At 47.4% G+C, this 27031-nt stretch overlaps 1 protein-coding gene across 1 annotated transcript in view; it reads right to left on the reverse strand.

Moving 5' to 3' along the window:
* LOC121443099 (G-protein coupled receptor 143-like) overlaps positions 1 to 26728 on the reverse strand; it is a 151331-nt gene extending 124603 nt beyond the window's left edge. The window contains exons 1-3 of the mRNA XM_041644785.1: positions 26412 to 26728; positions 24386 to 24495; positions 23056 to 23150 (exon numbers count right to left, since the gene is read on the reverse strand). Coding sequence (XP_041500719.1) covers positions 23056 to 23150; positions 24386 to 24495; positions 26412 to 26661 — 455 coding nt within the window. The 5' untranslated portion in view covers positions 26662 to 26728. The remainder of the gene's footprint in view (positions 1 to 23055; positions 23151 to 24385; positions 24496 to 26411) is intronic.
* Positions 26729 to 27031: the final 303 nt, after the last annotated feature.

The raw sequence follows: 27031 nt of genomic DNA on the forward strand, positions 1-27031 counted from the left end.
CGCAGACTCTGCTACCCTGGAGTGGCCCTCTGCAGGAGCTGTGTTGTTGATGACAGCAGAACATGCAAATTCCACCACACCCTCCCCTCATTTGGGGCCACACCAGGTGTATTGACAGAGCAAGGAGTTCAGTCCAGGAGGCAAGACTAGCCAAATCCAAGGCTGGAGGTCACTGAAACCTGGGCAATGGTTCTTCCTTCTGTGTGCCACAACAGCCACATCTAGGCTACAGGATACAGGAGACGGCCGTGTTAATAACAGACGCCTTCTAAAACCCAACCAGATTATGAACCTGCACCCTCACTCAGTGTCGACTCGTGGCAGTCAGACCATAAGTGAACACCTGTGTACCTTTGTCTGAATGCTTCATGGTTCCCAACTGTAATGGTTTGTCCTATCCCTGTAAGAGACAAGCCCCACCCACTCAATGCCTGTCTGTCCTTCCTTCCTGTTGGCCCCAGCCTCTTAGGCTGGGAAATCGAGTTCAGAACTGTGATCATCCAAAGTAGAAGGCTAAGTGTATAAGTTAAGTAGCTAAACGGTGTGGTAGCCAAAACAAGGTCCCAATGATGTCCATGTCCTGATTTCTAGAACCTGGAATACAATATGACAGGAAAGTCCACAGATGTGATTAAGGATTGTTGAGGTCCTGGAAACAACCTAGATGCCCTTCAATGGAAGAATGGATGAAGAAAGTATGGAATATATACACGCTAGAGTACTACGCTGCGGTAAAAAACAATGACTTCTCGAATTTTGCATGCAAATGGATGGAAATAGAAAACACTATCCTGAGTGAGGTATCCCAGACCCAAAAAGATGAACATGGGATGTACTCGCTCATAATTGGTTTCTAGCCATAAATAAGGGCCACGGAGTCTACAATAGGTGAACCTAAAGAAGCTAAGTAAGAAGGTGAACCCAAGGAAAAACATATAGTTATCCTCTTGGCTAAGGGAAGTAGACCAAATTGCTGGGGAGAAAATTGGGATCTTGGGGGTGGGGTGGGATGGGGGTAAGGGGAGATGGGGAGAGAAAAGGTAGAAGGGAAGGAGGGGGGACTTGGGGAAACAGGAGAATTGGGATAAAGGAAAGGTGGATAGGGGAGCACGGAACCACAATTCTTAGTTAAGGGAGCCACTTTAGGGTGGGCAAGAGACTTGACCCTAGAGGGGCTCCCAAGTGCCCAAGATGAGGTTCCCAGTTAGTTCCTTGGGCAGCTGAGGATTGGGAACCTGAAATGACCCTATCCTAGAGCAATACTGACGAATATCTTGCATACCATCATAGAACCTTCATCTGGTGATGGATAGAGATAGAGACAGAGACCCACACAGGAGCACTGGACTGAGCTCCCAAGGTCCCAATGAGGAGCAGAAGGAGGGAGAACATGAGCAAAGAAGTCGGGACCACGAGGCGTGCACCCACCCACTGAGACAGTGGAGCTGATCTACTGGGAGCTCACCAAGGCCAGCTGGACTGTGACCGAAAAAGCATGGGATAAAACCGGACTCTCTGAACATGGCGAACAATGAGGGCTGATGAGACGCCAAGGACAATGGCACGGGGTTTTGATCCCACTTAATGTACTGGCTTTGTGGGAGCTTAGCCAGTTTGGATGTTCACCTTCCTAGATATGGACAGAGTGGGGAGGACCTAGGACTTACCACAGGGCAGGGAACCCGGACTGCTCTGTGGACTGGAGAGGGAGGGGGAGAGGAATGGGGGGAGGGGGAGAAGGGTGGGAGGAGGGGGAGGGAAATGGGAGGCTGGGAGGAGGTGGAAACTTGTTTTTTGTTTATGTTTTTTTTTAAAAAAAAAATAAAGTCCTAAAAAAAAAAAAGGATTGTTGAGGTGAGCTCATCTTAGATTACCAGGGTGGCCCAATATAATCATAGGAAGTCATAAAAATACAGGAATTTTGGGCTAGAATACACATAGCTATACCCCTGTCTCAAAAACTGATGGGTAGATAGATGATAGATAGATAGATAGATAGATAGATAGATAGATGATAGATAGGTCAAGCAGTGATGGCACAAACCTTTAATCTCAGCACTCAGGAGGCAGAGGCCAACAGAGCTCTGTGAGTTTGAGGCCAGCCTGGTTTACAGAGTAAGGTGAGCTCCATAATAACCAGGGATACACAGAAAAACTCTGGAAATAAATTCAAAATGCAATAAGGTAAGTGTTAAGGTTTAAAACACTAAAATCTAGGAAAAAAGGGCTCTGTTTTAAACAGAGTGTGAGAAGCTAGAGAGATGCTTCAGTTAAGAGCACTATACCGCTCTCACAGAGGACCTGAGTACAGTTCCTAGTAGCCTTGTCAGGCAGCTTCACAAATGTCTCTAACTCTAGCTCTTGGGGATCCAGGTAAATACCCTCTTCTAGCTTCTTCAGGTACCTGCTCATAAGCCCACACACAGACATATAAATATACACATAATTAAAAATAACTAATAGATAAAAAGGGGATGGATATCTTGGGTGGAAATCAGACAAAGAGTGTAATCTGAAGGCTCAAAAGAGACTCGGTGTCTCAGGACCTGGTGGGTATTAGACATCTCAAATTCTGCTGGCAAACCTGAGGGTTTTCTTTTCTTCCTCCCTCCTCTGCACTTCCCATTCCCTGCATAGCTCACATTCCAGCCATATCCCTCCTTTATCTTTTGCACGTACCCACCCAGTCCACCCTTCTCGTCTAATTCTCTGGATTTGAGGACGTGGCCTTCAGATACTGCCGGTAACTCTGGTAACTCCATAGAGCCATGTGGAGCCAGCTCATCCCATGGAACAGTGGAGAGCATTCAAACAGATGCTTCTTTGTGATCGGGTGGGCAGGCTGGGCTCCAGCAGTCACAGACACTAGCTGTCATGTGAGATTCAGCAAGATACCTAGCAAATGGCAGCCATGTCCAGTGGGGATTCTGACTTTGAAGAGCAGCTGTATGAGCAGAAATCATGCTCATGGATCAGAGCAAGAAACTAAGCAGGAAAAGAAGCAGAGGCTCGCACACAAAGCTTCCAGAGAAAAACCACTTTGTTCCAACTGCTGGGAGAGCACAAGGAAATGACTCCAGCATATTTTGTCTCCCCCATTGTAACCAGTTCCTGGAGTATCCCTCTCCGGCCTCACAGGGGCAGGAAGCTGGGGGGGGGGTGTCTGTGATGTGAGCATTGCCAGAGATCTGAGGGGAGCCTGTCTGTGATGTGAACATTGCCAGAGATCTAAGGGGAGCACTCTGTGATGTGAGCATTACCAGAGATCTAAGTTATGCGCAGACTCTGCTACCCTGGAGTGGCCCTCTGCAGGAGCTGTGTTGTTGATGACAGCAGAACATGCAAATTCCACCACACCCTCCCCTCATTTGGGGCCACACCAGGTGTATTGACAGAGCAAGGAGTTCAGTCCAGGAGGCAAGACTAGCCAAATCCAAGGCTGGAGGTCACTGAAACCTGGGCAATGGTTCTTCCTTCTGTGTGCCACAACAGCCACATCTAGGCTACAGGATACAGGAGACGGCCGTGTTAATAACAGACGCCTTCTAAAACCCAACCAGATTATGAACCTGCACCCTCACTCAGTGTCGACTCGTGGCAGTCAGACCATAAGTGAACACCTGTGTACCTTTGTCTGAATGCTTCATGGTTCCCAACTGTAATGGTTTGTCCTATCCCTGTAAGAGACAAGCCCCACCCACTCAATGCCTGTCTGTCCTTCCTTCCTGTTGGCCCCAGCCTCTTAGGCTGGGAAATCGAGTTCAGAACTGTGATCATCCAAAGTAGAAGGCTAAGTGTATAAGTTAAGTAGCTAAACGGTGTGGTAGCCAAAACAAGGTCCCAATGATGTCCATGTCCTGATTTCTAGAACCTGGAATACAATATGACAGGAAAGTCCACAGATGTGATTAAGGATTGTTGAGGTCCTGGAAACAACCTAGATGCCCTTCAATGGAAGAATGGATGAAGAAAGTATGGAATATATACACGCTAGAGTACTACGCTGCGGTAAAAAACAATGACTTCTCGAATTTTGCATGCAAATGGATGGAAATAGAAAACACTATCCTGAGTGAGGTATCCCAGACCCAAAAAGATGAACATGGGATGTACTCGCTCATAATTGGTTTCTAGCCATAAATAAGGGCCACGGAGTCTACAATAGGTGAACCTAAAGAAGCTAAGTAAGAAGGTGAACCCAAGGAAAAACATATAGTTATCCTCTTGGCTAAGGGAAGTAGACCAAATTGCTGGGGAGAAAATTGGGATCTTGGGGGTGGGGTGGGATGGGGGTAAGGGGAGATGGGGAGAGAAAAGGTAGAAGGGAAGGAGGGGGGACTTGGGGAAACAGGAGAATTGGGATAAAGGAAAGGTGGATAGGGGAGCACGGAACCACAATTCTTAGTTAAGGGAGCCACTTTAGGGTGGGCAAGAGACTTGACCCTAGAGGGGCTCCCAAGTGCCCAAGATGAGGTTCCCAGTTAGTTCCTTGGGCAGCTGAGGATTGGGAACCTGAAATGACCCTATCCTAGAGCAATACTGACGAATATCTTGCATACCATCATAGAACCTTCATCTGGTGATGGATAGAGATAGAGACAGAGACCCACACAGGAGCACTGGACTGAGCTCCCAAGGTCCCAATGAGGAGCAGAAGGAGGGAGAACATGAGCAAAGAAGTCGGGACCACGAGGCGTGCACCCACCCACTGAGACAGTGGAGCTGATCTACTGGGAGCTCACCAAGGCCAGCTGGACTGTGACCGAAAAAGCATGGGATAAAACCGGACTCTCTGAACATGGCGAACAATGAGGGCTGATGAGACGCCAAGGACAATGGCACGGGGTTTTGATCCCACTTAATGTACTGGCTTTGTGGGAGCTTAGCCAGTTTGGATGTTCACCTTCCTAGATATGGACAGAGTGGGGAGGACCTAGGACTTACCACAGGGCAGGGAACCCGGACTGCTCTGTGGACTGGAGAGGGAGGGGGAGAGGAATGGGGGGAGGGGGAGAAGGGTGGGAGGAGGGGGAGGGAAATGGGAGGCTGGGAGGAGGTGGAAACTTGTTTTTTGTTTATGTTTTTTTTTAAAAAAAAAATAAAGTCCTAAAAAAAAAAAAGGATTGTTGAGGTGAGCTCATCTTAGATTACCAGGGTGGCCCAATATAATCATAGGAAGTCATAAAAATACAGGAATTTTGGGCTAGAATACACATAGCTATACCCCTGTCTCAAAAACTGATGGGTAGATAGATGATAGATAGATAGATAGATAGATAGATAGATAGATGATAGATAGGTCAAGCAGTGATGGCACAAACCTTTAATCTCAGCACTCAGGAGGCAGAGGCCAACAGAGCTCTGTGAGTTTGAGGCCAGCCTGGTTTACAGAGTAAGGTGAGCTCCATAATAACCAGGGATACACAGAAAAACTCTGGAAATAAATTCAAAATGCAATAAGGTAAGTGTTAAGGTTTAAAACACTAAAATCTAGGAAAAAAGGGCTCTGTTTTAAACAGAGTGTGAGAAGCTAGAGAGATGCTTCAGTTAAGAGCACTATACCGCTCTCACAGAGGACCTGAGTACAGTTCCTAGTAGCCTTGTCAGGCAGCTTCACAAATGTCTCTAACTCTAGCTCTTGGGGATCCAGGTAAATACCCTCTTCTAGCTTCTTCAGGTACCTGCTCATAAGCCCACACACAGACATATAAATATACACATAATTAAAAATAACTAATAGATAAAAAGGGGATGGATATCTTGGGTGGAAATCAGACAAAGAGTGTAATCTGAAGGCTCAAAAGAGACTCGGTGTCTCAGGACCTGGTGGGTATTAGACATCTCAAATTCTGCTGGCAAACCTGAGGGTTTTCTTTTCTTCCTCCCTCCTCTGCACTTCCCATTCCCTGCATAGCTCACATTCCAGCCATATCCCTCCTTTATCTTTTGCACGTACCCACCCAGTCCACCCTTCTCGTCTAATTCTCTGGATTTGAGGACGTGGCCTTCAGATACTGCCGGTAACTCTGGTAACTCCATAGAGCCATGTGGAGCCAGCTCATCCCATGGAACAGTGGAGAGCATTCAAACAGATGCTTCTTTGTGATCGGGTGGGCAGGCTGGGCTCCAGCAGTCACAGACACTAGCTGTCATGTGAGATTCAGCAAGATACCTAGCAAATGGCAGCCATGTCCAGTGGGGATTCTGACTTTGAAGAGCAGCTGTATGAGCAGAAATCATGCTCATGGATCAGAGCAAGAAACTAAGCAGGAAAAGAAGCAGAGGCTCGCACACAAAGCTTCCAGAGAAAAACCACTTTGTTCCAACTGCTGGGAGAGCACAAGGAAATGACTCCAGCATATTTTGTCTCCCCCATTGTAACCAGTTCCTGGAGTATCCCTCTCCGGCCTCACAGGGGCAGGAAGCTGGGGGGGGGGGTGTCTGTGATGTGAGCATTGCCAGAGATCTGAGGGGAGCCTGTCTGTGATGTGAACATTGCCAGAGATCTAAGGGGAGCACTCTGTGATGTGAGCATTACCAGAGATCTAAGTTATGCGCAGACTCTGCTACCCTGGAGTGGCCCTCTGCAGGAGCTGTGTTGTTGATGACAGCAGAACATGCAAATTCCACCACACCCTCCCCTCATTTGGGGCCACACCAGGTGTATTGACAGAGCAAGGAGTTCAGTCCAGGAGGCAAGACTAGCCAAATCCAAGGCTGGAGGTCACTGAAACCTGGGCAATGGTTCTTCCTTCTGTGTGCCACAACAGCCACATCTAGGCTACAGGATACAGGAGACGGCCGTGTTAATAACAGACGCCTTCTAAAACCCAACCAGATTATGAACCTGCACCCTCACTCAGTGTCGACTCGTGGCAGTCAGACCATAAGTGAACACCTGTGTACCTTTGTCTGAATGCTTCATGGTTCCCAACTGTAATGGTTTGTCCTATCCCTGTAAGAGACAAGCCCCACCCACTCAATGCCTGTCTGTCCTTCCTTCCTGTTGGCCCCAGCCTCTTAGGCTGGGAAATCGAGTTCAGAACTGTGATCATCCAAAGTAGAAGGCTAAGTGTATAAGTTAAGTAGCTAAACGGTGTGGTAGCCAAAACAAGGTCCCAATGATGTCCATGTCCTGATTTCTAGAACCTGGAATACAATATGACAGGAAAGTCCACAGATGTGATTAAGGATTGTTGAGGTCCTGGAAACAACCTAGATGCCCTTCAATGGAAGAATGGATGAAGAAAGTATGGAATATATACACGCTAGAGTACTACGCTGCGGTAAAAAACAATGACTTCTCGAATTTTGCATGCAAATGGATGGAAATAGAAAACACTATCCTGAGTGAGGTATCCCAGACCCAAAAAGATGAACATGGGATGTACTCGCTCATAATTGGTTTCTAGCCATAAATAAGGGCCACGGAGTCTACAATAGGTGAACCTAAAGAAGCTAAGTAAGAAGGTGAACCCAAGGAAAAACATATAGTTATCCTCTTGGCTAAGGGAAGTAGACCAAATTGCTGGGGAGAAAATTGGGATCTTGGGGGTGGGGTGGGATGGGGGTAAGGGGAGATGGGGAGAGAAAAGGTAGAAGGGAAGGAGGGGGGACTTGGGGAAACAGGAGAATTGGGATAAAGGAAAGGTGGATAGGGGAGCACGGAACCACAATTCTTAGTTAAGGGAGCCACTTTAGGGTGGGCAAGAGACTTGACCCTAGAGGGGCTCCCAAGTGCCCAAGATGAGGTTCCCAGTTAGTTCCTTGGGCAGCTGAGGATTGGGAACCTGAAATGACCCTATCCTAGAGCAATACTGACGAATATCTTGCATACCATCATAGAACCTTCATCTGGTGATGGATAGAGATAGAGACAGAGACCCACACAGGAGCACTGGACTGAGCTCCCAAGGTCCCAATGAGGAGCAGAAGGAGGGAGAACATGAGCAAAGAAGTCGGGACCACGAGGCGTGCACCCACCCACTGAGACAGTGGAGCTGATCTACTGGGAGCTCACCAAGGCCAGCTGGACTGTGACCGAAAAAGCATGGGATAAAACCGGACTCTCTGAACATGGCGAACAATGAGGGCTGATGAGACGCCAAGGACAATGGCACGGGGTTTTGATCCCACTTAATGTACTGGCTTTGTGGGAGCTTAGCCAGTTTGGATGTTCACCTTCCTAGATATGGACAGAGTGGGGAGGACCTAGGACTTACCACAGGGCAGGGAACCCGGACTGCTCTGTGGACTGGAGAGGGAGGGGGAGAGGAATGGGGGGAGGGGGAGAAGGGTGGGAGGAGGGGGAGGGAAATGGGAGGCTGGGAGGAGGTGGAAACTTGTTTTTTGTTTATGTTTTTTTTTAAAAAAAAAATAAAGTCCTAAAAAAAAAAAAGGATTGTTGAGGTGAGCTCATCTTAGATTACCAGGGTGGCCCAATATAATCATAGGAAGTCATAAAAATACAGGAATTTTGGGCTAGAATACACATAGCTATACCCCTGTCTCAAAAACTGATGGGTAGATAGATGATAGATAGATAGATAGATAGATAGATAGATAGATGATAGATAGGTCAAGCAGTGATGGCACAAACCTTTAATCTCAGCACTCAGGAGGCAGAGGCCAACAGAGCTCTGTGAGTTTGAGGCCAGCCTGGTTTACAGAGTAAGGTGAGCTCCATAATAACCAGGGATACACAGAAAAACTCTGGAAATAAATTCAAAATGCAATAAGGTAAGTGTTAAGGTTTAAAACACTAAAATCTAGGAAAAAAGGGCTCTGTTTTAAACAGAGTGTGAGAAGCTAGAGAGATGCTTCAGTTAAGAGCACTATACCGCTCTCACAGAGGACCTGAGTACAGTTCCTAGTAGCCTTGTCAGGCAGCTTCACAAATGTCTCTAACTCTAGCTCTTGGGGATCCAGGTAAATACCCTCTTCTAGCTTCTTCAGGTACCTGCTCATAAGCCCACACACAGACATATAAATATACACATAATTAAAAATAACTAATAGATAAAAAGGGGATGGATATCTTGGGTGGAAATCAGACAAAGAGTGTAATCTGAAGGCTCAAAAGAGACTCGGTGTCTCAGGACCTGGTGGGTATTAGACATCTCAAATTCTGCTGGCAAACCTGAGGGTTTTCTTTTCTTCCTCCCTCCTCTGCACTTCCCATTCCCTGCATAGCTCACATTCCAGCCATATCCCTCCTTTATCTTTTGCACGTACCCACCCAGTCCACCCTTCTCGTCTAATTCTCTGGATTTGAGGACGTGGCCTTCAGATACTGCCGGTAACTCTGGTAACTCCATAGAGCCATGTGGAGCCAGCTCATCCCATGGAACAGTGGAGAGCATTCAAACAGATGCTTCTTTGTGATCGGGTGGGCAGGCTGGGCTCCAGCAGTCACAGACACTAGCTGTCATGTGAGATTCAGCAAGATACCTAGCAAATGGCAGCCATGTCCAGTGGGGATTCTGACTTTGAAGAGCAGCTGTATGAGCAGAAATCATGCTCATGGATCAGAGCAAGAAACTAAGCAGGAAAAGAAGCAGAGGCTCGCACACAAAGCTTCCAGAGAAAAACCACTTTGTTCCAACTGCTGGGAGAGCACAAGGAAATGACTCCAGCATATTTTGTCTCCCCCATTGTAACCAGTTCCTGGAGTATCCCTCTCCGGCCTCACAGGGGCAGGAAGCTGGGGGGGGGGGTGTCTGTGATGTGAGCATTGCCAGAGATCTGAGGGGAGCCTGTCTGTGATGTGAACATTGCCAGAGATCTAAGGGGAGCACTCTGTGATGTGAGCATTACCAGAGATCTAAGTTATGCGCAGACTCTGCTACCCTGGAGTGGCCCTCTGCAGGAGCTGTGTTGTTGATGACAGCAGAACATGCAAATTCCACCACACCCTCCCCTCATTTGGGGCCACACCAGGTGTATTGACAGAGCAAGGAGTTCAGTCCAGGAGGCAAGACTAGCCAAATCCAAGGCTGGAGGTCACTGAAACCTGGGCAATGGTTCTTCCTTCTGTGTGCCACAACAGCCACATCTAGGCTACAGGATACAGGAGACGGCCGTGTTAATAACAGACGCCTTCTAAAACCCAACCAGATTATGAACCTGCACCCTCACTCAGTGTCGACTCGTGGCAGTCAGACCATAAGTGAACACCTGTGTACCTTTGTCTGAATGCTTCATGGTTCCCAACTGTAATGGTTTGTCCTATCCCTGTAAGAGACAAGCCCCACCCACTCAATGCCTGTCTGTCCTTCCTTCCTGTTGGCCCCAGCCTCTTAGGCTGGGAAATCGAGTTCAGAACTGTGATCATCCAAAGTAGAAGGCTAAGTGTATAAGTTAAGTAGCTAAACGGTGTGGTAGCCAAAACAAGGTCCCAATGATGTCCATGTCCTGATTTCTAGAACCTGGAATACAATATGACAGGAAAGTCCACAGATGTGATTAAGGATTGTTGAGGTCCTGGAAACAACCTAGATGCCCTTCAATGGAAGAATGGATGAAGAAAGTATGGAATATATACACGCTAGAGTACTACGCTGCGGTAAAAAACAATGACTTCTCGAATTTTGCATGCAAATGGATGGAAATAGAAAACACTATCCTGAGTGAGGTATCCCAGACCCAAAAAGATGAACATGGGATGTACTCGCTCATAATTGGTTTCTAGCCATAAATAAGGGCCACGGAGTCTACAATAGGTGAACCTAAAGAAGCTAAGTAAGAAGGTGAACCCAAGGAAAAACATATAGTTATCCTCTTGGCTAAGGGAAGTAGACCAAATTGCTGGGGAGAAAATTGGGATCTTGGGGGTGGGGTGGGATGGGGGTAAGGGGAGATGGGGAGAGAAAAGGTAGAAGGGAAGGAGGGGGGACTTGGGGAAACAGGAGAATTGGGATAAAGGAAAGGTGGATAGGGGAGCACGGAACCACAATTCTTAGTTAAGGGAGCCACTTTAGGGTGGGCAAGAGACTTGACCCTAGAGGGGCTCCCAAGTGCCCAAGATGAGGTTCCCAGTTAGTTCCTTGGGCAGCTGAGGATTGGGAACCTGAAATGACCCTATCCTAGAGCAATACTGACGAATATCTTGCATACCATCATAGAACCTTCATCTGGTGATGGATAGAGATAGAGACAGAGACCCACACAGGAGCACTGGACTGAGCTCCCAAGGTCCCAATGAGGAGCAGAAGGAGGGAGAACATGAGCAAAGAAGTCGGGACCACGAGGCGTGCACCCACCCACTGAGACAGTGGAGCTGATCTACTGGGAGCTCACCAAGGCCAGCTGGACTGTGACCGAAAAAGCATGGGATAAAACCGGACTCTCTGAACATGGCGAACAATGAGGGCTGATGAGACGCCAAGGACAATGGCACGGGGTTTTGATCCTACTTAATGTGCTGGCTTTGTGGGAGCTTAGCCAGTTTGGATGTTCACCTTCCTAGATATGGACAGAGTGGGGAGGACCTAGGACTTACCACAGGGCAGGGAACCCGGACTGCTCTGTGGACTGGAGAGGGAGGGGGAGAGGAATGGGGGGAGGGGGAGAAGGGTGGGAGGAGGGGGAGGGAAATGGGAGGCTGGGAGGAGGTGGAAACTTGTTTTTTGTTTATGTTTTTTTTTAAAAAAAATAAAGTCCTAAAAAAAAAAAAGGATTGTTGAGGTGAGCTCATCTTAGATTACCAGGGTGGCCCAATATAATCATAGGAAGTCATAAAAATACAGGAATTTTGGGCTAGAATACACATAGCTATACCCCTGTCTCAAAAACTGATGGGTAGATAGATGATAGATAGATAGATAGATAGATAGATAGATGATAGATCAGTCAAGCAGTGATGGCACAAACCTTTAATCTCAGCACTCAGGAGGCAGAGGCCAACAGAGCTCTGTGAGTTTGAGGCCAGCCTGGTTTACAGAGTAAGGTGAGCTCCATAATAACCAGGGATACACAGAAAAACTCTGGAAATAAATTCAAAATGCAATAAGGTAAGTGTTAAGGTTTAAAACACTAAAATCTAGGAAAAAAGGGCTCTGTTTTAAACAGAGTGTGAGAAGCTAGAGAGATGCTTCAGTTAAGAGCACTATACCGCTCTCACAGAGGACCTGAGTACAGTTCCTAGTAGCCTTGTCAGGCAGCTTCACAAATGTCTCTAACTCTAGCTCTTGGGGATCCAGGTAAATACCCTCTTCTAGCTTCTTCAGGTACCTGCTCATAAGCCCACACACAGACATATAAATATACACATAATTAAAAATAACTAATAGATAAAAAGGGGATGGATATCTTGGGTGGAAATCAGACAAAGAGTGTAATCTGAAGGCTCAAAAGAGACTCGGTGTCTCAGGACCTGGTGGGTATTAGACATCTCAAATTCTGCTGGCAAACCTGAGGGTTTTCTTTTCTTCCTCCCTCCTCTGCACTTCCCATTCCCTGCATAGCTCACATTCCAGCCATATCCCTCCTTTATCTTTTGCACGTACCCACCCAGTCCACCCTTCTCGTCTAATTCTCTGGATTTGAGGACGTGGCCTTCAGATACTGCCGGTAACTCTGGTAACTCCATAGAGCCATGTGGAGCCAGCTCATCCCATGGAACAGTGGAGAGCATTCAAACAGATGCTTCTTTGTGATCGGGTGGGCAGGCTGGGCTCCAGCAGTCACAGACACTAGCTGTCATGTGAGATTCAGCAAGATACCTAGCAAATGGCAGCCATGTCCAGTGGGGATTCTGACTTTGAAGAGCAGCTGTATGAGCAGAAATCATGCTCATGGATCAGAGCAAGAAACTAAGCAGGAAAAGAAGCAGAGGCTCGCACACAAAGCTTCCAGAGAAAAACCACTTTGTTCCAACTGCTGGGAGAGCACAAGGAAATGACTCCAGCATATTTTGTCTCCCCCATTGTAACCAGTTCCTGGAGTATCCCTCTCCGGCCTCACAGGGGCAGGAAGCTGGGGGGGGGTGTCTGTGATGTGAGCATTGCCAGAGATCTGAGGGGAGCCTGTCTGTGATGTGAACATTGCCAGAGATCTAAGGGGAGCACTCTGTGATGTGAGCATTACCAGAGATCTAAGTTATGCGCAGACTCTGCTACCCTGGAGTGGCCCTCTGCAGGAGCTGTGTTGTTGATGACAGCAGAACATGCAAATTCCACCACACCCTCCCCTCATTTGGGGCCACACCAGGTGTATTGACAGAGCAAGGAGTTCAGTCCAGGAGGCAAGACTAGCCAAATCCAAGGCTGGAGGTCACTGAAACCTGGGCAATGGTTCTTCCTTCTGTGTGCCACAACAGCCACATCTAGGCTACAGGATACAGGAGACGGCCGTGTTAATAACAGACGCCTTCTAAAACCCAACCAGATTATGAACCTGCACCCTCACTCAGTGTCGACTCGTGGCAGTCAGACCATAAGTGAACACCTGTGTACCTTTGTCTGAATGCTTCATGGTTCCCAACTGTAATGGTTTGTCCTATCCCTGTAAGAGACAAGCCCCACCCACTCAATGCCTGTCTGTCCTTCCTTCCTGTTGGCCCCAGCCTCTTAGGCTGGGAAATCGAGTTCAGAACTGTGATCATCCAAAGTAGAAGGCTAAGTGTATAAGTTAAGTAGCTAAACGGTGTGGTAGCCAAAACAAGGTCCCAATGATGTCCATGTCCTGATTTCTAGAACCTGGAATACAATATGACAGGAAAGTCCACAGATGTGATTAAGGATTGTTGAGGTCCTGGAAACAACCTAGATGCCCTTCAATGGAAGAATGGATGAAGAAAGTATGGAATATATACACGCTAGAGTACTACGCTGCGGTAAAAAACAATGACTTCTCGAATTTTGCATGCAAATGGATGGAAATAGAAAACACTATCCTGAGTGAGGTATCCCAGACCCAAAAAGATGAACATGGGATGTACTCGCTCATAATTGGTTTCTAGCCATAAATAAGGGCCACGGAGTCTACAATAGGTGAACCTAAAGAAGCTAAGTAAGAAGGTGAACCCAAGGAAAAACATATAGTTATCCTCTTGGCTAAGGGAAGTAGACCAAATTGCTGGGGAGAAAATTGGGATCTTGGGGGTGGGGTGGGATGGGGGTAAGGGGAGATGGGGAGAGAAAAGGTAGAAGGGAAGGAGGGGGGACTTGGGGAAACAGGAGAATTGGGATAAAGGAAAGGTGGATAGGGGAGCACGGAACCACAATTCTTAGTTAAGGGAGCCACTTTAGGGTGGGCAAGAGACTTGACCCTAGAGGGGCTCCCAAGTGCCCAAGATGAGGTTCCCAGTTAGTTCCTTGGGCAGCTGAGGATTGGGAACCTGAAATGACCCTATCCTAGAGCAATACTGACGAATATCTTGCATACCATCATAGAACCTTCATCTGGTGATGGATAGAGATAGAGACAGAGACCCACACAGGAGCACTGGACTGAGCTCCCAAGGTCCCAATGAGGAGCAGAAGGAGGGAGAACATGAGCAAAGAAGTCGGGACCACGAGGCGTGCACCCACCCACTGAGACAGTGGAGCTGATCTACTGGGAGCTCACCAAGGCCAGCTGGACTGTGACCGAAAAAGCATGGGATAAAACCGGACTCTCTGAACATGGCGAACAATGAGGGCTGATGAGACGCCAAGGACAATGGCACGGGGTTTTGATCCTACTTAATGTGCTGGCTTTGTGGGAGCTTAGCCAGTTTGGATGTTCACCTTCCTAGATATGGACAGAGTGGGGAGGACCTAGGACTTACCACAGGGCAGGGAACCCGGACTGCTCTGTGGACTGGAGAGGGAGGGGGAGAGGAATGGGGGGAGGGGGAGAAGGGTGGGAGGAGGGGGAGGGAAATGGGAGGCTGGGAGGAGGTGGAAACTTGTTTTTTGTTTATGTTTTTTTTTAAAAAAAATAAAGTCCTAAAAAAAAAAAAAAGGATTGTTGAGGTGAGCTCATCTTAGATTACCAGGGTGGCCCAATATAATCATAGGAAGTCATAAAAATACAGGAATTTTGGGCTAGAATACACATAGCTATACCCCTGTCTCAAAAACTGATGGGTAGATAGATGATAGATAGATAGATAGATAGATAGATAGATGATAGATCAGTCAAGCAGTGATGGCACAAACCTTTAATCTCAGCACTCAGGAGGCAGAGGCCAACAGAGCTCTGTGAGTTTGAGGCCAGCCTGGTTTACAGAGTAAGGTGAGCTCCATAATAACCAGGGATACACAGAAAAACTCTGGAAATAAATTCAAAATGCAATAAGGTAAGTGTTAAGGTTTAAAACACTAAAATCTAGGAAAAAAGGGCTCTGTTTTAAACAGAGTGTGAGAAGCTAGAGAGATGCTTCAGTTAAGAGCACTATACCGCTCTCACAGAGGACCTGAGTACAGTTCCTAGTAGCCTTGTCAGGCAGCTTCACAAATGTCTCTAACTCTAGCTCTTGGGGATCCAGGTAAATACCCTCTTCTAGCTTCTTCAGGTACCTGCTCATAAGCCCACACACAGACATATAAATATACACATAATTAAAAATAACTAATAGATAAAAAGGGGATGGATATCTTGGGTGGAAATCAGACAAAGAGTGTAATCTGAAGGCTCAAAAGAGACTCGGTGTCTCAGGACCTGGTGGGTATTAGACATCTCAAATTCTGCTGGCAAACCTGAGGGTTTTCTTTTCTTCCTCCCTCCTCTGCACTTCCCATTCCCTGCATAGCTCACATTCCAGCCATATCCCTCCTTTATCTTTTGCACGTACCCACCCAGTCCACCCTTCTCGTCTAATTCTCTGGATTTGAGGACGTGGCCTTCAGATACTGCCGGTAACTCTGGTAACTCCATAGAGCCATGTGGAGCCAGCTCATCCCATGGAACAGTGGAGAGCATTCAAACAGATGCTTCTTTGTGATCGGGTGGGCAGGCTGGGCTCCAGCAGTCACAGACACTAGCTGTCATGTGAGATTCAGCAAGATACCTAGCAAATGGCAGCCATGTCCAGTGGGGATTCTGACTTTGAAGAGCAGCTGTATGAGCAGAAATCATGCTCATGGATCAGAGCAAGAAACTAAGCAGGAAAAGAAGCAGAGGCTCGCACACAAAGCTTCCAGAGAAAAACCACTTTGTTCCAACTGCTGGGAGAGCACAAGGAAATGACTCCAGCATATTTTGTCTCCCCCATTGTAACCAGTTCCTGGAGTATCCCTCTCCGGCCTCACAGGGGCAGGAAGCTGGGGGGGGGGTGTCTGTGATGTGAGCATTGCCAGAGATCTGAGGGGAGCCTGTCTGTGATGTGAACATTGCCAGAGATCTAAGGGGAGCACTCTGTGATGTGAGCATTACCAGAGATCTAAGTTATGCGCAGACTCTGCTACCCTGGAGTGGCCCTCTGCAGGAGCTGTGTTGTTGATGACAGCAGAACATGCAAATTCCACCACACCCTCCCCTCATTTGGGGCCACACCAGGTGTATTGACAGAGCAAGGAGTTCAGTCCAGGAGGCAAGACTAGCCAAATCCAAGGCTGGAGGTCACTGAAACCTGGGCAATGGTTCTTCCTTCTGTGTGCCACAACAGCCACATCTAGGCTACAGGATACAGGAGACGGCCGTGTTAATAACAGACGCCTTCTAAAACCCAACCAGATTATGAACCTGCACCCTCACTCAGTGTCGACTCGTGGCAGTCAGACCATAAGTGAACACCTGTGTACCTTTGTCTGAATGCTTCATGGTTCCCAACTGTAATGGTTTGTCCTATCCCTGTAAGAGACAAGCCCCACCCACTCAATGCCTGTCTGTCCTTCCTTCCTGTTGGCCCCAGCCTCTTAGGCTGGGAAATCGAGTTCAGAACTGTGATCATCCAAAGTAGAAGGCTAAGTGTATAAGTTAAGTAGCTAAACGGTGTGGTAGCCAAAACAAGGTCCCAATGATGTCCATGTCCTGATTTCTAGAACCTGGAATACAATATGACAGGAAAGTCCACAGATGTGATTAAGGATTGTTGAGGTCCTGGAAACAACCTAGATGCCCTTCAATGGAAGAATGGATGAAGAAAGTATGGAATATATACACGCTAGAGTACTACGCTGCGGTAAAAAACAATGACTTCTCGAATTTTGCATGCAAATGGATGGAAATAGAAAACACTATCCTGAGTGAGGTATCCCAGACCCAAAAAGATGAACATGGGATGTACTCGCTCATAATTGGTTTCTAGCCATAAATAAGGGCCACGGAGTCTACAATAGGTGAACCTAAAGAAGCTAAGTAAGAAGGTGAACCCAAGGAAAAACATATAGTTATCCTCTTGGCTAAGGGAAGTAGACCAAATTGCTGGGGAGAAAATTGGGATCTTGGGGGTGGGGTGGGATGGGGGTAAGGGGAGATGGGGAGAGAAAAGGTAGAAGGGAAGGAGGGGGGACTTGGGGAAACAGGAGAATTGGGATAAAGGAAAGGTGGATAGGGGAGCACGGAACCACAATTCTTAGTTAAGGGAGCCACTTTAGGGTGGGCAAGAGACTTGACCCTAGAGGGGCTCCCAAGTGCCCAAGATGAGGTTCCCAGTTAGTTCCTTGGGCAGCTGAGGATTGGGAACCTGAAATGACCCTATCCTAGAGCAATACTGACGAATATCTTGCATACCATCATAGAACCTTCATCTGGTGATGGATAGAGATAGAGACAGAGACCCACACAGGAGCACTGGACTGAGCTCCCAAGGTCCCAATGAGGAGCAGAAGGAGGGAGAACATGAGCAAAGAAGTCGGGACCACGAGGCGTGCACCCACCCACTGAGACAGTGGAGCTGATCTACTGGGAGCTCACCAAGGCCAGCTGGACTGTGACCGAAAAAGCATGGGATAAAACCGGACTCTCTGAACATGGCGAACAATGAGGGCTGATGAGACGCCAAGGACAATGGCACGGGGTTTTGATCCCACTTAATGTACTGGCTTTGTGGGAGCTTAGCCAGTTTGGATGTTCACCTTCCTAGATATGGACAGAGTGGGGAGGACCTAGGACTTACCACAGGGCAGGGAACCCGGACTGCTCTGTGGACTGGAGAGGGAGGGGGAGAGGAATGGGGGGAGGGGGAGAAGGGTGGGAGGAGGGGGAGGGAAATGGGAGGCTGGGAGGAGGTGGAAACTTGTTTTTTGTTTATGTTTTTTTTTAAAAAAAAAATAAAGTCCTAAAAAAAAAAAAGGATTGTTGAGGTGAGCTCATCTTAGATTACCAGGGTGGCCCAATATAATCATAGGAAGTCATAAAAATACAGGAATTTTGGGCTAGAATACACATAGCTATACCCCTGTCTCAAAAACTGATGGGTAGATAGATGATAGATAGATAGATAGATAGATAGATAGATAGATAGATAGATGATAGATAGGTCAAGCAGTGATGGCACAAACCTTTAATCTCAGCACTCAGGAGGCAGAGGCCAACAGAGCTCTGTGAGTTTGAGGCCAGCCTGGTTTACAGAGTAAGGTGAGCTCCATAATAACCAGGGATACACAGAAAAACTCTGGAAATAAATTCAAAATGCAATAAGGTAAGTGTTAAGGTTTAAAACACTAAAATCTAGGAAAAAAGGGCTCTGTTTTAAACAGAGTGTGAGAAGCTAGAGAGATGCTTCAGTTAAGAGCACTATACCGCTCTCACAGAGGACCTGAGTACAGTTCCTAGTAGCCTTGTCAGGCAGCTTCACAAATGTCTCTAACTCTAGCTCTTGGGGATCCAGGTAAATACCCTCTTCTAGCTTCTTCAGGTACCTGCTCATAAGCCCACACACAGACATATAAATATACACATAATTAAAAATAACTAATAGATAAAAAGGGGATGGATATCTTGGGTGGAAATCAGACAAAGAGTGTAATCTGAAGGCTCAAAAGAGACTCGGTGTCTCAGGACCTGGTGGGTATTAGACATCTCAAATTCTGCTGGCAAACCTGAGGGTTTTCTTTTCTTCCTCCCTCCTCTGCACTTCCCATTCCCTGCATAGCTCACATTCCAGCCATATCCCTCCTTTATCTTTTGCACGTACCCACCCAGTCCACCCTTCTCGTCTAATTCTCTGGATTTGAGGACGTGGCCTTCAGATACTGCCGGTAACTCTGGTAACTCCATAGAGCCATGTGGAGCCAGCTCATCCCATGGAACAGTGGAGAGCATTCAAACAGATGCTTCTTTGTGATCGGGTGGGCAGGCTGGGCTCCAGCAGTCACAGACACTAGCTGTCATGTGAGATTCAGCAAGATACCTAGCAAATGGCAGCCATGTCCAGTGGGGATTCTGACTTTGAAGAGCAGCTGTATGAGCAGAAATCATGCTCATGGATCAGAGCAAGAAACTAAGCAGGAAAAGAAGCAGAGGCTCGCACACAAAGCTTCCAGAGAAAAACCACTTTGTTCCAACTGCTGGGAGAGCACAAGGAAATGACTCCAGCATATTTTGTCTCCCCCATTGTAACCAGTTCCTGGAGTATCCCTCTCCGGCCTCACAGGGGCAGGAAGCTGGGGGGGGGGTGTCTGTGATGTGAGCATTGCCAGAGATCTGAGGGGAGCCTGTCTGTGATGTGAACATTGCCAGAGATCTAAGGGGAGCACTCTGTGATGTGAGCATTACCAGAGATCTAAGTTATGCGCAGACTCTGCTACCCTGGAGTGGCCCTCTGCAGGAGCTGTGTTGTTGATGACAGCAGAACATGCAAATTCCACCACACCCTCCCCTCATTTGGGGCCACACCAGGTGTATTGACAGAGCAAGGAGTTCAGTCCAGGAGGCAAGACTAGCCAAATCCAAGGCTGGAGGTCACTGAAACCTGGGCAATGGTTCTTCCTTCTGTGTGCCACAACAGCCACATCTAGGCTACAGGATACAGGAGACGGCCGTGTTAATAACAGACGCCTTCTAAAACCCAACCAGATTATGAACCTGCACCCTCACTCAGTGTCGACTCGTGGCAGTCAGACCATAAGTGAACACCTGTGTACCTTTGTCTGAATGCTTCATGGTTCCCAACTGTAATGGTTTGTCCTATCCCTGTAAGAGACAAGCCCCACCCACTCAATGCCTGTCTGTCCTTCCTGTTGGCCCCAGCCTCTTCTTTTCCAGCTCTCTCCCTTCTCCCCATCTCTCCCCCTTCCCCTCCCTCTCTCTGTCTCTTTTTGTCTCCGTGTTCCTGTCTTTATCCCTCTCCCCTCTGTGTGTGTGTTCCTGTCTTTCCTCCTCTCCCCACTCTGTCCCCCTCTCTCCTCTGTGTGTCTGTGTTCCCCTCTCTTTCTCCCTCTCCTCTCCTTCTCTCTCTCTCTCTTCTCTGTGTATATGTTCCCCTCTCTTTCTCTCTCTCCTCTCTCCCTCTCCCTCCCTCCTCTGTGTCCCCGTCTCTTTCTCCCTCTCCTCTCTCTCTCTCTCTCTCTCTCTCTGTTCCCCTCTTTCTCCCTCTCCTCTCTCTCTCTCTCCCTCTCTCTGTGTTCCCCGTCTTTCTCCCTCTCCTCTCCCTCCTTCTCTCCCTCTGGGTGTGTGTGTTCCCCTCTTTCTCCCTCTCCTGTCTGATGGAGGAAGTTCATCTGTCTTATCTGTTGCTTTCATTGGTTAATTAATAAAGAAACTGCTTGGTCTTTGATAGGCCAGCCCTTAGGTGGGTGGAGTAGACAGAACAGAATTCTGGGAGAAAGAAGCCGAGTCAGGCAGTCACCATAATTCTCCCACTCCAGACAGACGCAGGTTAAGATCTTTCCTGGTAAGCCAGCTCGTGGTGCTACACAGAATATTAGAAATGGGTTAGATCAATATGTAAGAGTTAGCCAATAAGAGGTTAAAACTAATGGGCCAAGCAGTGTTTAAAAGAATACAGTTTCCGGCCCGGCGGTGGTGGCGCACGCCTTTAATCCCAGCACTCGGGAGGCAGAGGCAGGAGGATCTCTGGGAGTTCGAGGCCAGCCTGGTCTACAAGAGCTAGTTCCAGGACAGGCACCAAAGCTACAGAGAAACCCTGTCTCGAAAAACCAAAAAAAAAAAAAAAGAATACAGTTTCCATGTAATTATTTCGGGACATAAGCTAGCCATGTGGGCGGTCGGGTGCTAGGGATGCAGCCTGCCACTCCTCCACACAACACCTGTCTCTCTCCCTCTCTCTCCGTGTTCCCTTGTCTTGCTTCCTCTTCTCTCTCTCTCTCTCTCTCTCTTTCTCTTCCCCTGTCTTGCTCCCTCTCTTCCCTCCCCCCCTGCCTCTCTGCTCTTCTCCCTTCTCCCCTTCTCCCCTCCATAACCCACTAAATAAATATCCAACCTCACTCGGCATGGCTGTGCCCATCCATGTCTCTGCCTCTCATCCTGTGCCCAGGACCAGCCACCTTTGTGGCCTGCCCGAGATCTTATGGCTTCTGATGTCCACACTTTCATCTCTTTTTGCAACAGGGTCCCATTATTCAGCCTGAGTTAACCTCCAACTCCAGATCTTCCCACCCCTGACTCTGGGGTGCTTGAGATGACTCTGAGGAGAACCATATTGTCATTTTCTTACGATGCATCATACGTTTAGTTCAAGGTCTTTTTCAAGATGTCAAGCCCTGTGTAATATTGTTTTGAAACCTCAATATTCTTCACTAGAGCAGGAGCTACAGTGAAAGCTAAAATTTAAACTTCAAGTCTATCTTAATAATATTTCTGGGCATGGGAATTAAAGGGGGAAAGGACTCTGCCCTGCCAAAGAAAGTGGATGGGTGCTTACCAGATCCCAAAGGACATGTGACATTTACCAACCTTGTTTGCCAAGTTGGGCCCCTGCCCTGGAATTTAATACCAGCCTCAGTCTCTCTAGGGTGAGACTTGGTCTCCACGGAAACTGAGCATTTTGTGACTTCTGCTATATGCCTGGCATCTCTAGGATGGTGAGCTCGCTCTGTTTCACACAGGCACATAACTTTTTTTCTTCAAAGTCTTACTATTTTTTGTATTTATCTATTTTGTTTTGCTTTCACATCCCAGCCCTTTCCCCTGCTTCTTCTCCTTCCAGTCCCTCCTCTCACCTCTTCAGGTTCCCTTCAGAAAAAGGCCCACCTCCCAAGGATATCAGCCAGTTATACTGAGACTAGGCACTAGGCACCTCCTCTCCAATTGAGACTGAATGAGGCAACCCAGCAGGAGGAAAATGCCAGGGAAGCAGGCACCAGAGTCAGAGGCAGCTCCTGCTGCCACTGTTAGGAGTCCTGTGAAAAGACAAGCTATGCAACTGTCACATATGTGCAGAGGGATAGGTACATATCTCCACGCTTGAGACTTGCCCACACTCCTGCCTTTAAAAAGCTTCACAGCCCATGTATTAACTTTCCATGTGATCGCACATCCTCAGAAGCCATGCACTTCCCAAAACCTTCTAGATGTTGGCATTACCATCATCCTGCCTGCTAAAATGAATGTTGACCTTAGAATTAATACTGAAGCCTCTGAGGAGCAGGGGACAGGGTGGGAGCCCGGATGATAAACAGAGCATAAAAGCAGTGCAGGATGACAGAGTGAGAGGCTCTTACACAGTGCTCACTTCCAAATGCCTGATTCCCCCACTGCTTTTAGGCTTCTGGATTTTGATGTGGCCACTGGAATTGAACCCAGGGTTTTGAACACATACGCTTTTCACTTGAACTTACCAACAGCTTCTAACTCTTTAATTTCCAAAGTTACTTGTTTGCAATTTTGGAAGAATCTTGATGTTTTGAATTTACCATTGATATCTTATAGAAATTAGCTGTCAGCTGGGAATAGCGGCAAATCCTTTTCATCTGAGCACTCAGGAAACGGAGGCAGGAGGATCCTAGGTTCAGGGGCAGCCTGAATTGCATAGTGGAACCAGGTGTCTGAAAGAAATGTCACTATAAAAATGAGCAAGCATAAATATTTCTGGATAGAAATCCAATTGGTAGGTGATATATGGCGTGAACCGCACCACCAAGAACCTTTGAATGCCCAACAGCATGTCCGACTTTCCCTCACAGAAACAGGAAAGACATCCCTGTCCGTGTTCCCAGTCATAAATACCTCAGTCCCGCCGATCTCCTGATCACCAGGTACACATCGACTGCATAGCAGAAGAGCCACCAGAGGCAGGCGCCATACAACAGCTGGACCCATATCTGTAACCAAGAGGAGCTCAGCATTAACAATTCTAGCAGCATGCATGAGGCCTGCAACTCACACCTGCAATGAGGGTCAGACACGGCTCTGTCTGACGGCATTGGTGAGCCATCCCACATGGACACATTCTCTGAAGCGCACGATGGCTGTGGCCCGGTGGTGTCTGTGTATGCATGTGTCCTCTGTCAGTATAGTTAGATTTGACACAGGAATTCTGTGTATACTCTGTCTATAGAGTTAGATTTGACATGTAGGTTCATCCTCTGTCTATGTAGTTAAATTTGACATGGGAAATCTGTGTATCCTCTGTCTATAGAGTTAGATTTGACATGTATGTGTGTGTCCTTTGTCAATAGAGTTAGATTTGACACAGGAACTCTGTCTCTGGTGTGCTTAAGACAAGGCACATGTTCACTGAGACAGAGGCATTGTTGGAATACAGCTAGGGAATCATAGAGAGTAGAAATGGAAGTAAGCTGGAAATTCTACCGAGGAACTGAGACTTCCACATGGCATTCTTACCTTCTCCACATCATTCCTGTGAAGGGAATGGCAGTGCCAGAAGCTTAGTGAGTTTCTCTGTGTGTAATCTATGTGTTTACTGCATGTTTTACTTATACAAAAATTTCATGTGGAATATTTCATGTATATTTAAATATATTTCCTTTAGAAAACCACATTCAATCTTTCTGTCTTTCTCTATAGCTGACTTTGATTGGGGCTGCGTACACATTATGGAAAAAGTGTGCGTGTGTGCGTGTGCATGTGCATGCATGCCCGCATGTGTGTGTGTGTGCGTGTGCATGTGTGTGTGTGCGTGTGCATGTGTTTGTGTGCGTGTGCATGTGTGTGTGTGCGTGTGCATGTGTGTGTGCGCGTGTGCATGTGTGTGTGCGTGTGCATGTGTGTGTGTGCACGTGTGTTTGTGTGTGTAAGGTGAAGGCTGAAACACTAGATGGTTCATTCTCAGACTTGTGTATTCATCTACACCCCAAGTAGATTTGACCTCACACTGACTCCTGGTCCTCAGGTCCAGGGTGTGACCTGAGAGTTGCATTCACCACAATTCCCAGTGTTTGTTCTGCTGACTTTGAAGACTGTCATACAGCAGGAGCAGGAGGAAGGTGAGCAGAGGGAGGCATGTGCGCGTGTGCGTGTGTTCACATGCATGTGTGTGAAGACCATCATGCAGCAGGAGCAGAAGGAGGAGGGTGAACAAAGGGAGGTGACTCACTGCGCTCCCCACACAGAAAGCAGCAGGCCACATGTCAGTTCCATTCACACCGGAAACGTTTTCAATGAAATCTGGGTAGGCTACCCATACTGTGGACCTGATAACAATTCCTGGATGAGAATTAGAAAGTAAAAGCTTTATTGATTTTAATTCAAAACTGCAAACAAGTTGGTTGTTTTAGAGGGAGTATAAAAAAGGGAACAAAGAAAGGAAAGAGAGAAAGATGAAAGAGAAAAGCAGACATATTGGTGTGCAACAATAACAAGGAAACTGAAGGCTGAGCAACCGAGATCATTGTTATTGTGAGAGTTGTCCCAGGAACTTCAGCGTCTGTTCACGTTATAAGCAGGAACAACATTGTTCCTGTTTTGTTTGGTGATTGGGAATCACCCCACCACTGGCAGATCTGTGATTTTCACTTGTACTTTTAATATCCTTGTTACTCATCATATAAGGATCTGGGAAAATGCATGTGTAACATGTAATACACTACTCCACACATGCACTGAAGAATTAATGTGGTCCCTGAACTCTTAAGCCAAATCTTCTAATTATCAAGCCACCACTAATAAATTAGAACAGCTTTTCTGAAAAGTACTTCAGTCTCATGTCTACAACCTCATCTACATGATTTTTTTGAAGGATTATGTTCTTTTGCTACTCAACAAGATAGCTAGGTACGTCTTTATTTCTAATTATTCAAGCAACAGAACTAAATTACTTACTTATACCTATTCTAAGAACATCCTGAAGGAATCAAGCTATCCTGCACGGAAAACAATTTATCCCTTGTGGAAAGGAAATGGTTTTTCCTGTCGTGCTCTCCAAATGTGAGAAAGTGACTTAGAATTACAGAGTATTCATGGGAACTCAAACTCTTCAGTGTCTATAATCTCATGTTTGTAACTCTTGGCAATAGTATAAAACAGGTCTTCACTACACAACATTTTTTGGTTTTGGTGCTTTCTTTCTATTGGAACCTGACAGACAGAAATTCATCCAGCCTGGGATTTGTTTTTAATTAACCCAGCCAGGAGGGAGGAAAAAGGGAAAAGATCTGCAAAGCCAGGCAGGATGCATCTGGAGATTCAGGATACTTCTTTATAATTATAGACGACCTGCATGCATATTGGGCAATTCCCACACCAAGCCGATAAAATAAAACGTCTAGTTTGGAGTTCAGTAACGTGCATTATGCTCTAGTTGAAAGAGGACATCGACAAACTCATTTCTGTTAAGGGCCAGGTTGTTAACCATGATTGTTTTGTGGACCACAGCATCTATTTCCCACCTTCTACTTGGCCCTAGCAGAGATAAGAGGGTCTCAGATCAGGAACAAATGCTGTGTTCATTCCCACGCAGCTTTATATAAATTTATGCAGCCATCACGTCTTCTCTGGGATACTGAAACATTTTAAAATGTTGTGTCATTCTTTTTAATTTTTTTATTTATTTATTGATTTTTATTGAGCTCTACATTTCTGTCTGCTCCCCTCCCCCAAGGTCCCCATGCTCCCAATTTATTCAGGAGATCTTGTCTTTTTCTACTTCCCATGTAGATTAGATCCATGTGAATCTCTCTTAGGTGTCACAAAACATGCACCAGATAGAACTTTGTATACCTGAGGTTCAAAACCAGCCTGAGGGGTTGGAGACAGAGCCGCTGGGGGGGGGGGGGGGGCGGGGGGGGGGCTCTGACCCAGCAAGCTCAGGACCCTGGTGATTTCAACAAGAGCTCAGAAGATAGAATTTTTAGATGAAAAACAAAATAACCAACAAATAAGCACAATGGGGAAAAACATGGGCACGGGTGGCGTTGACTGTTTCTCCTCTTTGAATTAACAACCTTGCTCGGTCTACCCCGTGAGCTGCGTATTCCATTCCCAAAAGGAGCCGGCTGCACAACCTTGCATATTCTATGAGCTGCGTATTCCATCCCCTAAAGGAGCCCGCTGCACAACTTTGCACATCCTACTCCGTGAGCTGCGTATTCCATCCCTAAAAGGAGCTGACCGCACGCTCTTACCCAGGCAGCCCAGAAAGTCGCAGGCGGTGGCAGCGCGGAGGATGCGCACCGAGGCTGGTGGGGACATCGCAGGCCCCGTGTGACTCACAGATCTGCGTCCAGGCAGGAGTTGCAGGAGGCCCAGCACCAGGCGGAGAGCGCCACTGCCCAGGCACAGCGCGTGAAACACCCGCGGTTGGAAGCTCAGCACCAGCTGCGTGGCTGCGTCCCTCGTGGGGCAGCAGAAGATGCCCAGGCGTGGGGAGGCCATTGCAAAACTCAAGGAGTTTTCAGGCTTTTGCAATTGGTCTTGCTCCGTTCGGCAAAACCCAAGGCTTTTGCAGGTCAGGTGCTCTGGTGGCCAGGGAGGTTGGGCATCATGTGCCTGGGCCTTTTCCCCGACCCCAGCCCCTTAGGCTGCGATGGCGCCTGGCTCCCTCTTTGTCTTTGTAGGCCACGAGGTCTCATGAGGCTAAAGCTGAATCTTCAGAGGGAGGGATGGGGGAGGAGCGCAAGGAGTGAGCAGGGGTCAGCAATTTCCCTATGCACCAGGCCTTCCCTGTAGCTTCCCTCCCCATAACCTGCAGCCCCCAACTTGGAGAGATCTGTCCCATTCATCAGACAGTTTGTAACTGTGCCAT

The sequence above is a fragment of the Microtus oregoni genome, unplaced genomic scaffold (genome assembly GCF_018167655.1).
Source record: "Microtus oregoni isolate MIOR12 unplaced genomic scaffold, Mior012 000099F_ref0000060, whole genome shotgun sequence".
In the NCBI taxonomy this organism is placed as follows: Eukaryota; Metazoa; Chordata; class Mammalia; order Rodentia; family Cricetidae; genus Microtus; species Microtus oregoni.